General features: G+C 39.5%; 1 protein-coding gene across 2 annotated transcripts in view; it reads right to left on the bottom strand.

Annotated features, from left to right (window-relative positions):
• Positions 1 to 2,541: 2,541 nt before the first annotated feature.
• Positions 2,542 to 12,998, bottom strand: part of LOC149459510 (agouti-signaling protein-like) — a 114,198-nt gene continuing 103,741 nt past the window's right edge. For both annotated transcript variants that reach the window (XM_089680989.1, XM_089680990.1), the window contains one exon: positions 2,542 to 5,518. In XM_089680989.1, the coding sequence (XP_089537115.1) occupies positions 5,348 to 5,518 (171 nt within the window). In that variant the 3' untranslated portion in view covers positions 2,542 to 5,347. The remainder of the gene's footprint in view (positions 5,519 to 12,998) is intronic.

Raw genomic sequence — 12,998 nt, 5'->3', positions numbered from 1 at the left:
TTTGGTTGGTGAATTTAATCAAGGCTTTCAAAAAATGTTATGTGGTGGGATATCAATAAATTGACTACATTATACTCATTACAAACTAGTTCAGGTTTAATTTCATTTTAAAATCTTCATTCTCTTAAAAATATCCCCCATAGAGAACTACATACAGTTGTGTTCAAAATGATAGCAGTGTGGTGAAAAAAGTGAATAAAACTCAAAATCCTTCTAATAGCTTTTATTTCCATACACACAAATGCATTGGGAACACTACACATTCTATTCCAAATCAAAACATGAAGAAAAATATATAAAATTTGTGTTGCTCCTCTAAAATAATTGAAGAAAAGTGAATATTAGACTGTTCAAAAAAATAGCAGTGTTTGTATTCTTCTTTACAAACTCAAACATTCACTATATAAACTGAAAAATGTTTAAAGATTTTGCTTTCCTTTGAATCACTTAATTAATATTTAGTTGTATAAGCACTGTTTCTGAGATATTGTGGATAGAGTTGACTGTGTACTGCTGTACATCTGTGTTGCATGGAGTCAACCAACTTCTGTTGTCACCTGTGTCAGGTATTCCAGCCCAGGATAATTGGACTACATTCCACAGTTCTTCTCTATTTCTTGGTTTTGCCTCAGAAACTGCATTTTTGATGTCACCCCACAAGTTTTCTATTGGATTAAGATCCGGGGATTGGGCTGGCCACTCCATAATGTCAATCTTGTTGGTCTGGAACCAAGATGTAGCACGTTTACTGGTGTGTTTGGGGTCGTTATCTTGTTGGAACACCCATTTTAAGGGCATTTCCTCTTCAGCATAAGGCAGCATGACCTCTTCAAGTATTCTGATGTATTCAAACTGATCCATGATCCCTGGTATGCAATAAATAGGCCCAACACCGTAGTATGAGAAACATCCCCATATCATGATGCTTGTACAACCATGCTTCACTGTCTTCACAGTGTACTGTGGCTTGAATTCAGTGTTTGGGGGTCGTCTGACAAACTGTCTCCGGCCACTAGACCCACAAAGAACAATCTTACTTTCATCAGTCCACAAAAGGTTGCGCCATTTCTCTTTAGGCCAGTCAATGTGCTCTTTGGCAAATTGTAACCTCTTCAGCACATGTCTTTTTTTCAACACTGGGACTTTGCGGGGGGCGTCTTACAGATAGCTTGGGTTCACATAGGCGTCTTCTAATTGTAACAGTACTCACAGGGAACTTTTCACCTTCTTTGATCCTTGCCATTTTGGCTATTCTTCTATCCATTCGAATGGTAGTTTTTTGCTTTCTTCCACGTCTTTCAGGTTTTGGTTGCCATTTTAAAGCATTTGCGATCATTTTAGCTGAGCAGCCTATCATTTTCTACACTTCTTTATATGTTTTCCCCTCTCCAATCAACTTTGTAATCAAGGCATGCTGTTCTTCTGAACAATGTCTGGAATGACCCATTTTCCTCAGAATTTCAGAGAGAAATGCACTGTAACCAGCATGTACAACATTTGCTGCCTTCCTTCCTTAAATCAGGGCAGTAAATGCCACCTGTTTTTCAAAGAATGAATGACCTCACTAATAGAACTCCACACTGCTATTATTTTGAACATGTCCCTTTCAATTAGTGATTCAATTACACAGAATCAGCAGCATGCATGTCATGACTGTTGGGTCTGTTGGATTTCTATTACTCTACTACACCTGCTAGTAAATTATTTGCCATGTAGAAATATCATTTCTACCAAAAACAGTGATTGATCAGGTTAGTGATGTCTGACTGCTATTATTTTGAACACAACTGTAGATATCATCAAATTAGACAATTTTTTTGCCACAAATTATTCCTTATCAGCCTTAAAGGATATGACTATTTTTGAATGAATATGTAAATCTTCTCCTAGAGGTAAGGGTATTATATCGACTATCTACAAAGTTATACAAGCAGCTGCATCACCTATTCCGGATAAACTTTCTTACATGTTACAGTGGGAACAGGAATGTGGTGTCCAATACTCTTTAGTGGAATGGTCTAACATTTTACTGAATCTCTGTAAAAACACTTGTTCTATTTCCATAAGGGAAGCAGCCATGAAAGTAATAACTCGTTGGTATTATACTCCTTCTAGAATTATTAATATGTGGATTCTTCTGAGAGTTGTTTTATAGGCTGCTCAGCAGTGGGCTCTTTCTAACATATGTTTTGGGATTGTGAAATATTGAAACCGATATGGCTTAGAATATCTTTCTTAGCCTCTCGTTTGGCGTCTGGTCCCGTCAATCTCTCTCCATCGATATGCTTATTATTTGCACCAATTCCGGGCTTGCCTCACATTGTAATACAACTGATCCATACTATCTGTGTTGCCACACAGTGGTCCATAGCCTTTAATTGAAAAAGTTCTTTGGTTCCCTGTTCACATATTGTGGATAGAGTTGACTGTGTTATGCTGTCTGTGTTTTCCATATGACCTCTGAAACCATGTATATCTTCAATGCAAAATGGGACCTATGGCTCTCTATCAGAAAAAAACACTCAGTGATTAAGACCTCAATTTGTTTGATTCTTTATTTTAATTTTTTTTAATATTTTCAATTTTTGATAAGTCAATAGTATATCAGTGATTCATCATAACAGTATTACATTATACACTGTATTAGTGACTTAAATTGATTTAATAGTTTTTGTTATACAAAATGTACATTATATCTCTTTGAAAAATTATATTTTGTTATGCTTTTTGATATTACATTGCATATGACTTGTGTAATGGCCTTTTGCAATAAACCTTTTTAGTGTCCATCAAATTATGTGAAGCAAAACCCAAAATAAGTCCATAAATCTTTCTCCAATTTCTGTAAAAATCGCAGAATGATTCCAATAATTTCCATGTACCTCGAAACAAAGAAAACTCAATAGTGCATTATCCTCAAAAAATTGTTAAATACATAAATGATTACCCAAACAATTCCTCATTATTTCCGTGCACCAAAACATACAAACTGTGAAAACACTTGTGATAGCTAAACACTCCATGTAGTATTTATATATACACTTCTCTGTGAACACTCAGTGTACACATCTTAGTGGTTGAATCACATACCCTTACCCTAATATAAAATAAGCAAGCCTTATATGAAAATAGAAATCCAGAGAGGGATATACATCAACTGGAACCACATGGATGCCTTAAGATCCCCCAAATGCTCACTCCTCCTTATGATCCATAATATTCATAGAGGGAAAAATAAAGCCATATAGTGCAATATGTATGACGGTATAAAGATACACACTTTAATAATATATGCTTACTTATAAACCATTAAAATTTGCATTAAAATCCCATGACTCCACCACAAGCAGCTTCCAGGAACACCAGACTGTGTTTACCACACTAAAGATGGCCGCTCCGCTACTTCCGGTTTTTCGGGCAACGTCCAACGTCCCTTGACGCGTTTCGTCACTTCCTTGACTTCCTCATAAGGTTATGTAATGGCCTATCTGTTGTAATGTATACTTTACTTTCACAAACCTTTTCAAATAAACAGTTTGTAAACAATAAAAAGAAACAGGTTTTGAAGAAGGTGTTAAGAGATTGTGCATTTTTATAATATTTCTGATTATTTGTAGACACATAAAAATACATCAACCTTATATCTATTTTTCAAACAAAATGCAAACAATGTTTTCAGACATATGAACATATTTATTGTAGATAGGAGGTTTTATAAATAAAATGGATACTGTGACAAGTATACAACACAACAGATTGCAATTGATGCTCATAGGGTGATAATGTGAGATCCTATTATCCTGGTTTACCATACAGTGTATTGTGGACAAACTCAAGCCCAATCCATGACTAATTAGCCATGTAGAGTATTTATAATATTCTTGTTCCATTGTTCCAAAGAAACCTTGTGAAGGAAATCACATGCTAGCTGGCAACTGCTGGTAGCAGTAACTGTATATTGCTGACTTTAGATGCTTTGAAAAATGATATTTCCATCTCAGCTAGTTTCTACCTATTTCTATTGTCTTTAAGAATATAATGCGGACCTGCTGTTGATAATACTTGCCCATGTTATTAATGTATGTTAGCAGCACTTAGAGTTAATAAAAGTCATAACATTAATCTCTGGGTGTGCAATCTAACATTACCCACTGCTAATATATCCCAACACTACCTAGTACCATTGTATCCCAACATTCCCTTCTGCCACTTTCAGGTCCCTAGCCTATATGCAGTGAAATACAAAAGATATGCCTTTGAGGACTTTGGAGTCTGGGGTGACCTCCTTACTTGATTTGCTCTAGCATCAAATATGGGCAAGACACAGTTCAATTTTACGTCCCATAACAAATAAAAACTTTATGGGGTGTGGAGAACAACTGTTTCTAGAATATATTTTCATCACTAAGGAAAACAATAGAAAATTATTAAAATTTTTAACTTTTCATGTGATTTTGTGTGTAAAAGGTTATCATAAGTAGCTCTCGATGGCCCACGCAAATGGACCGACATCATTTGACATAAATATACCCAGGTTAGCAAGCATTGTTGTTGCTTGAATGTTTGAAATTTTAACATTCTTTTTCTGTAGAAGAAAAAAAAAACTTTTGTAAAAGAAATTGTAACATTCTGTTTAATGTTGTTTTATAACACAAGTGAACATGATCCAGTAAGTAATGGGTACAGTGTTCTCAGAGTGTGCTTGTTAGCCTGCATTATGCCAATTTTTGTATGGTTTAATTTTTATACACTTTTTGGGGTAAAAGTGTTCACATGTGTTTATAGGATTTATTATAGATATACCGTTCATTATACACTTAATTTTTCATTAAACTGTTTTATAAAACATCTATACAGTATATGTATATTTAAATTGGTAAGTGAAGAGAAAAATTATAGAACATGTATGAAAACCTGGTATCTGTCAACAGCTTTGGAGCTTTAATGGGATCAATCAGCACCTTGGCTTAGCTGTGGCCCCCATTACCTCACTTCTGTAAGCTACACTATTAAGTAATGCTAAGAATACAGGGAGTCCTAGCTAATTTATTATGCTCTCCACTTCCCCTAAAAATGTTGATTGCATAAATATCTAACACAGGAAGGTCTTATAATGCAATGAAATATTAATCCTTAGTAGAAAAGGCATGTATTGTGCTAAAAGAGCATTAAAGTATAAATGACACCGGTATAGTAGATTTTAGACTGTTAAAAGTTGTATAGCAACATAAAACTGTAGAAAGTTCTACTTTAACCACAACTGCTTCATTTGTCTAGGCCCTCTGTTTGCACCCATTGGATGCCCTTCTGTAGTTTAATCACGCCCGCTGGGCTATAAGGCTGAGTTTCAGCAATTTGGGTTGCCCATCTTATATATGCAGACAGTCTGGAAGATATAACAGTAGCAAAATGCACAGGGTTCACAGCATGGAGGAGCAGGAGGTTTACAGCTGGACCTAAGAGGTACACAATTTGGAGGCGGCAGTCTTTGCGGCTTCTTTTTTGGGATTACTTTTTTCTGCAAGACACATAAATATAATAATTCTATCTCAAAAGAAAGACGTATATATTTGGTAAGCTTAACTGTTTTTTTTTTTATTTAATCAGGATGTTCTTTAATGTAGAAGAACAAAATCCTTTCAGGTTCCCCAGTTTCATACAAATGTAAGAGCAGGTATTGAACAGTACATACAGTACCTACAGTACAAGAAGTAATACAGAAAGTAGTTTGCTATCTGATTACAACACCTGTAGTTGGTATAAACTTCTAGCATAATGTGTATTAGCTGTAATTACATGTAAAAAAAAAATCTTTTTTTCTTCTGAACGGTCAGTTTACTTTGTAATGAAGAAAAATTGCAATATTTTTTGTGTGATTAAATCATATGATTGTCAAAGTACTTTTTATCATACCAAACATACGGGTCACCTGACTGGCTATCACAGTGAACAGTCATTGTGAAGCCCGCCCCTGTGTTTTCTATCTCTGAATGGAGGAGAGAAGTATACTGCATCTCTCTCTCCTGAGAGAAAAAAAGAACAGTGTGTAAAATAATAAATATTAAAAAATAAAATAAAAAATAAAGACAAATTCCCTAGATCGAGGGTTAGTGTTTGGGTGAAGTAAGGGTGAAAGGTCAAGGTCAATGGTCAGGATCAGTATATTTTAAGCATTTTTTTTGTAAATTAGTATCAGTGTCAGTTAGTGTCAGTGTGTTTTAGATAGGACAAAAAAAAAAGCAAATGCGCACTATTGTTTCTGGGCTGTACTACGTGTACAAACAACAAATAACATACACATTATTATACAGATTTATATAGCGCCAACAGTTTGCTCAGCGCTTTACAGTATAATGGGAGACAATACAGCAACAATACAGTTCAATACAAGAGGGATAGGAGGGCTTGATCCTCGGAGCTTACAATCTAAGAGGGAGGGAATGTGTCACTGCGAAAGTCAGGAGCAGAAGAATTTATTTTGGGTTGTTCATTGGTGGTATATTATGGTAGTAACAAGAAATATACAGCTACATTAAACAAAAAATATTTTTTACTATTTTGGACCAGTTTTCCTTTGATAATTAAAGAAAATCATGGGATATCCATAACCATTTTCCATCAAATGAAAGCCCAATTGTCTTGAAAAAAGACAATGTATAAATCACCTGGATTCACAAATAGTTGTGATGATATGTACGGTTTTACTTACACATGTCAAAGTTGCAAAATTGTGTTTAAGCATTAAGATTTGTTTTACCCTTAGGCATGAAGGGGTTAATAGAAGGTAACTTTTTGACTACTTGGCAGTGACACGTGCAGGTTGAAGTGTTGGAGTGTAGATTTTACAGGTGACAAGGGTACTGAGGAATAAGCTGTGTGAGCTGGAGTGCAGATTTCAATGGTGACATGGATACAGAGGAGTGAACTGTGTGTGCTGAGGTATGGATTTCACTGATGACATGAATGGGGGTGTAGATTTTACTGGTGATCAGGATACTGGGGAGTGAGCTGTGTGTGTTGGGGTGTAGATATCACTGATGACATGAATGGGGGTGTAGATTTTACTGGTGATCAGGATACTGGGGAGTGAGCTGTATGTGTTGGGGCAGGGGTGGGCAAACTTTTTGACTTGAGGGCCGCAATGGGTTCATATATTGGACCCGGGGGCCGGACCAAGAGTAGATGAATGATGTGTATGTGTCATCCATAGTAAGTATAGTAATATTCCCCCATAGTAAGCATAGTAATTAATCCCCCATAGTAATTAATCCCCCATATAGTAATTCATCCCCCATATAGTAATTCATCCCCCATATAGTAATTCATCCCCCATAGTAATTCATCCCCCATATAGTAATTCGTCCCCCATATAGTAATTCGTCCCCCATATAGTAATTCGTCCCCCATAGTAATTCATCCCCCATAGTAATTCATCCCCCATATAGTAATTCATCCCCCACATAGTAATTCATCCCCCACATAGTAATTCATCCCCCACATAGTAATTCATCCCCCATATTAATTCATCCCCCATATTAATTCATCCCCCATATAGTAATTCATCCCCCATATAGTAAGTCCTCCATATAGTAATTCATTCCCCATATAGTAAGTCCTCCATATAGTAATTCATTCCCCATATAGTAAGTCCCCCATATAGTAATTCATTCCCCATATAGTAAGTCCTCCATATAGTAATTCATTCCCCATATAGTAAGTCCCCCATATAGTAATTCATTCCCCATATAGTAAGTCCTCCATATAGTAATTAATTCCCCATATAGTAAGTCCCCCATATAGTAATTCATCCCCCATATAGTAAGTCCTCCATATAGTAATTCATTCCCCATATAGTAAGTCCTCCATATAGTAATTAATTCCCCATATAGTAAGTCCCCCATATAGTAAGTCCTCCATATAGTAATTAATTCCCCATATAGTAAGTCCCCCATATAGTAATTCATTCCCCATATAGTAAGTCCCCCCTATAGTAATTCATCCCCCATATAGTAAGTCCCCCATATAGTAAGTCCCCCCCCTGTGTCAATTCACTTACCTTTGGTCCGCGCGTTCCTCTCGTATTCCCGCGCCGTTCTGGTCTTCAGGGAGGACTGTGAGAGGAGTTCGTCACGCTGCCCCGCCTACATCCTGGCTGCCCCGCCTACATCCTGACAGCTGCAGAGTCCTGACGTCCGAGAGGAGGGAGGGGGGCGGCCATCCGAGAGGGGGGGCGGCCATCCGAGAGGAGAGGAGGGGAGAGGAGGGAGGGGAGCGGGCGCCCGGCACACAGGAGAGCCGCATCTAAATTTGTAAAGAGCCGCGGCTTGCCGACCACTGGCCTTGCGGGAGCCTAGCTCCGCGGGCCGGATTAAAAGGTCCGCCGGGCCGTATACGGCCCGCGGGCCGTAGTTTGCCCATTGCTGTGTTGGGGTGTAGATATCACTGATGACATGAACGGATGTGTAGATTTCAGTGGTGATCAGGATACTGGGAAGTGAGTTGTGCATTCAGTGGTGTAGATTTCACTGATGATATGGATACTGGGGAGTGAGCCTTGTGTTCTGGGTGTAGATTTCACCGGTGACATGGATGGGGGTGTAGATTTTACTGGTGATCAGGATACTGGGGAGTGAGTTATGCATTCTGTGGTGTAGATATCACTGGTGATTTGAATACTGGGGAGTAAGCTGTGTGTGTCGGGGTGCAGATCTCACTGGGGGCATGAATACTGCGGAAAGAGCTGTATGTGCTGGAGTGCAGATCTTACTGGTGGCACGGATACTGGAGAGAATGCTATGTGAGCTGGGGTGTAGATCTCACTTGTGACACAGATCGAAGAGAGTGAGTTGTGTGTGTTGGAGTGTAGATTTTACTGGTGACATGGATACTGGGGAGTGAGTTGTGTGAGCTGGAATGCAGATTTCACTGGTGACATGGATACTGGGGAGTGAGCTGTGTGTGAAGAGATGTAAATATCACTGGTGACATGGGTACTGAGGAATAAGCTGTGTGAGGTGGAGTGCAGATTTCACTGGTGACATGGATACAGGGGAGTGAACTGGGTGTGCTGAGGTGTGGATTTCACTGGTGACATGGATGGTGGGTGTAGATTTTACTGGTGATCAGGATACTGGGGAGTGAACTGTATGTGTTGGGTTGTAGATATCACTGATGACATGGACACTGGGGAGTGAGCCTTGTGTCCTGGGTGTAGATTTCACCGGTGACATGGATGGGGGTGTAGATTTTAATGGTGATCAGGATACTGGGGAGTGAGCTGTGTGTGCTGGGGTGTAGATTTCACCAGTGACATGGATGGGGGTGTAGATTTCAGTGGTGATCAGGATACTGGGAAGTGAGTTGTGCATTCAGTGGTGTACATTTCCCTGATGATATGGATACTGGGGAGTGAGCCTTGTGTCCTGGGTGTAGATTTCACCAGTGACATGGATGGGGGTGTAGATTTTAATGGTGATCAGGATACTGGGGAGTGAGCTATGTGTGTTGTGGTGTATATATCACTGATGACATGAATGGAGGTGTAGTTTTCAGTGGTGTTGAGGATACTGGGGAGTAAGTTGTGCATTCTGTGGTGTAGATTTCACTGATGATATGGATAGTGGGGAGTGACCCTTGTGTCCTGGGTGTAGATTTCATCAGTGACATGGATGGGGGTGTAGATTTTACTGGTGATCAGGATACTGTGGAGTGAGCCGTGTGTGTTGGGGTATAGATATCACCGATGACATGAACAGAGGTGTAGATTTCAGTGGTGATCAGGATACTGGGGAGTAAGTTGCGCATTCTGTGGTGTAGATTTCACTGATGTTATGGATACTGGGGAGTGAGCCTTGTGTCCTGGGTGTAGATTTCATTGGTGACATGGATGGGGGTGTAGATTTTACTGGTGACCAGGATACTGTGGAGTGAGCCGTGTGTGTTGGGGTATAGATATCACCGATGACATGAACCGAGGTGTAGATTTCAGTGGTGATCAGGATACTGGGGAGTAAGTTGTGCATTCTGTGGTGTAGATTTCACTGATGATGTTGATGCTGGGGGGTGAGCCTTGTGTGCTGGGGTGTAGATTTCACCGGTGACATGGATGCTGGGGAGTGAGCTGTATGTGCTGTAGTACAGATCTCACTAAGCTTTCCTCGTGCACTTGTGTATACAGGAAATTATCGCCTTCACTGGTTCCTGCGTGTGCAGATTTTCCTACTGCACTTTATTTTCGATGTAAGTAGAAAATCAGAGACTTCTGCAAGTGTACGTACCATTGATAGGAGTCATAACTGCTTCTGGATGTTATTAAATTCAAACTGTGAATAGAGCCAAGGCCCACAATATTCTAACATGCCCAGACAGAAGCATAGACTTTATTTTTTTTCTCAATCCCTTTTATTTGGAAAACACTGCCTTCTAACTAATGAATCACATTCCCACATATATTTGACATCAAGAATATTATTTTTCACTTTACTGGGATCATAGGCTTGATTTTACTGTCCGAATACATATATCACAGTCCAACGCTGGAGGTGTAACTGGAGAAAGTATTAAAGAAAACAACACTGGATAGTAGACCAGATGTGGCTTCTAAGATTTTTTTGTTATTAAAATTTGCAAAATAAATAAAAACAGCTTCAAAAGAAACTGGTAAAGCAAACTTTTTGGAATAGAAAATATCATAAAACCCAACAGATGAGCATCCAACCATTTACAGTTCAGCAATGCCTTTTGACAAGTGTAATTCCATGCATGACAACGATGTCCCTCCATATGGAATGTGGAACATTAACATTTGGTCCACAATGCAGTGATGTTAATCAATGCAGACCTATATGCCATGTGTTCTCTTCCTGCCAGAGCTATTTTGTTTCTGAAATCCTTCTGAAATCACTCATTATCAGGCCTGGTAATGGTTAAATGGACTGGTTAGTTTGTACTGTTGCAATATAGATGGTTCTCCTTGTATTTTAGTGTATATTTGAAGTCTTTAAATATATGTAAACCCTAGCAATTACCTTCCTGTATTTGCTGCCTTTTAATATTAAACCTGCTATATTCAAAGTGGCAAAATTTGATCCTGGCAGATATCTTGTGAGCTGCTACCTTCCTGTGCTCTTTGTCTCTTCTGCATTGATACCACTTAGTCTCTTTTTGGACTACAGAACACGGCACTATATGTTATGCAGAAAACGAGAGGGGGTGATGGTCTGTAGGGGACAACAATGCTCCTCCACAAATACTGTGCATTCAGTGGTCATCGGTACCTTGGGACAGGAAGAGTGTTACTCGCAATTTCAGCAAATGAAAATAAAGCAAAGAAAGTCTGAAAGAAGAAAACTAATGCAGCTATATTGACGATGCGGCGGGCATCATGATGGACGTTGGATCTACTGCGGAGGACATTCTTTTAGTTTTTTCTTTCAATAAAGGACTTGTCAAAGACTGTGTCCGTCTTTTTTCACACTACACTTTTTGTTTTTTTGTGAATTTGTAGCGGTACCATGTACCCCATACTCATTCACATGGGGGGGTTGGGATCTGGGGGCCCCCTTGTTGTTTCTAGATTCCGATAAGCCCCCTGCCTGCAGACCCCCACAACCACCGGCCAGGGTTGTGGGCAAGAGGCCCTTGTCTCCATCTGCATGGGGACAAGGTGCTTTGGGGGGAGTCCCCCTGCCCCAAAGCACCCCCCCATGTTGAGGGCATGTGGCCTGGTATGGTTCAGGAAGTGGGGGGCGCTTGCTCATCCCCTTTCCTGACCTGCCAGGCTGCATGTTCGGATAAGGGTCTGGTATGGATTTTGGAGGGGACCCCCAAGCCATTTTTTTTTTAATTTTGGCGTGGGAGTTCCCCTCAAAATCCATACCAGACCCGAAAGGCTTGGTATGGATGGAAGGGGAGACCCCACGTCGTTATTTTATTTATTATGGTGCTGTTTTTAAATGTAATTACTGCTTTTTTTCTCCTTCACTATAGCTCAGAAATTCAGCTGTCACTTTCCCCCCAGCTAAAGGAGAGAAAGTTTTCTTTTAGTTTATTTCCCAAAGTTAAAAGAAACAATGTTTCCTGTAACTCCGGGGAAAGTGACAGCTTATCTTGTGAGCTATAGTGAAGAAAAAAAAAAAGCCAGCAATTGAATTTAAAAATCAGCACCGACATACACTTCGTATTGCAAAAAAAGATTAGTAAAAAATTTGTAAACCGAGGCATTATTTTCAATGGATTTTCATTCAAAAACCAAAAGTTATGTTAACCAAGGCATTCGTAAATCGAGATACCACTGTATATTGGATAATCTATTCAAACATACAAATACTGTGAGCCTAACTAAATGCAGCAGCCCTATTATAGTCACTTGCTAGTAAACCTTAAAAACTAAAGTCCTGCTGGCACCGGGGCCCTGATCCTGAGTTTAATCATTCAGCTGTATCAGACAAGATGGTTGCCAAGAGGATTTTCACCAACGTCACATTTTGGAATTTCCAGGGGTCCCTCGTTGGCCAGTGAAAGAGTCCACCCTCCTGAGTTAGCTTTATAACTCTACTCCTCTACTTGAAAGTCTGAATTTAGCTGCTGTTTTTCCTATGTAGTCTCTGATTAGAACAAGATCCTGATAAGCGGTATACTGGAACAACTGGACGCTAGAACTGTAGGATTCTGGAACACTCTGGAACAACTGGAATGCTTTGGAAAAACTGGAATCCTCTGAAGCAAATGGAACACTCACAGCAGAAGGTTGCCCTCATCTCCCTGGTCCCTGCAGTTAGTAGCTTTCAGCACAGCAGTAAACAGTAACTGCAGCCACATGGCCCTGCACTCTTAGGCCCCATGTATACGGGATGTTTCTGAACGATGGAAACTGACTGCTGAAAAATGTAGGTTAAAAAAAATGTCTGTTTAGCCGTGTTTGCATAACGCATTTATGCGCGTTTATGCGCGTTTTTAAAGCACAGGAGAACCTCCCAAATGCCCAGAATGCACTGAAA

This window comes from Staurois parvus, unplaced genomic scaffold, assembly GCF_062004578.1.
Source record: "Staurois parvus isolate SC_StPar_1 unplaced genomic scaffold, SC_StPar_1.0 ptg000255l, whole genome shotgun sequence".
Lineage (NCBI taxonomy): Eukaryota > Metazoa > Chordata > Amphibia > Anura > Ranidae > Staurois > Staurois parvus.
This window is presented reverse-complemented; position numbering and strand designations above follow the sequence as displayed.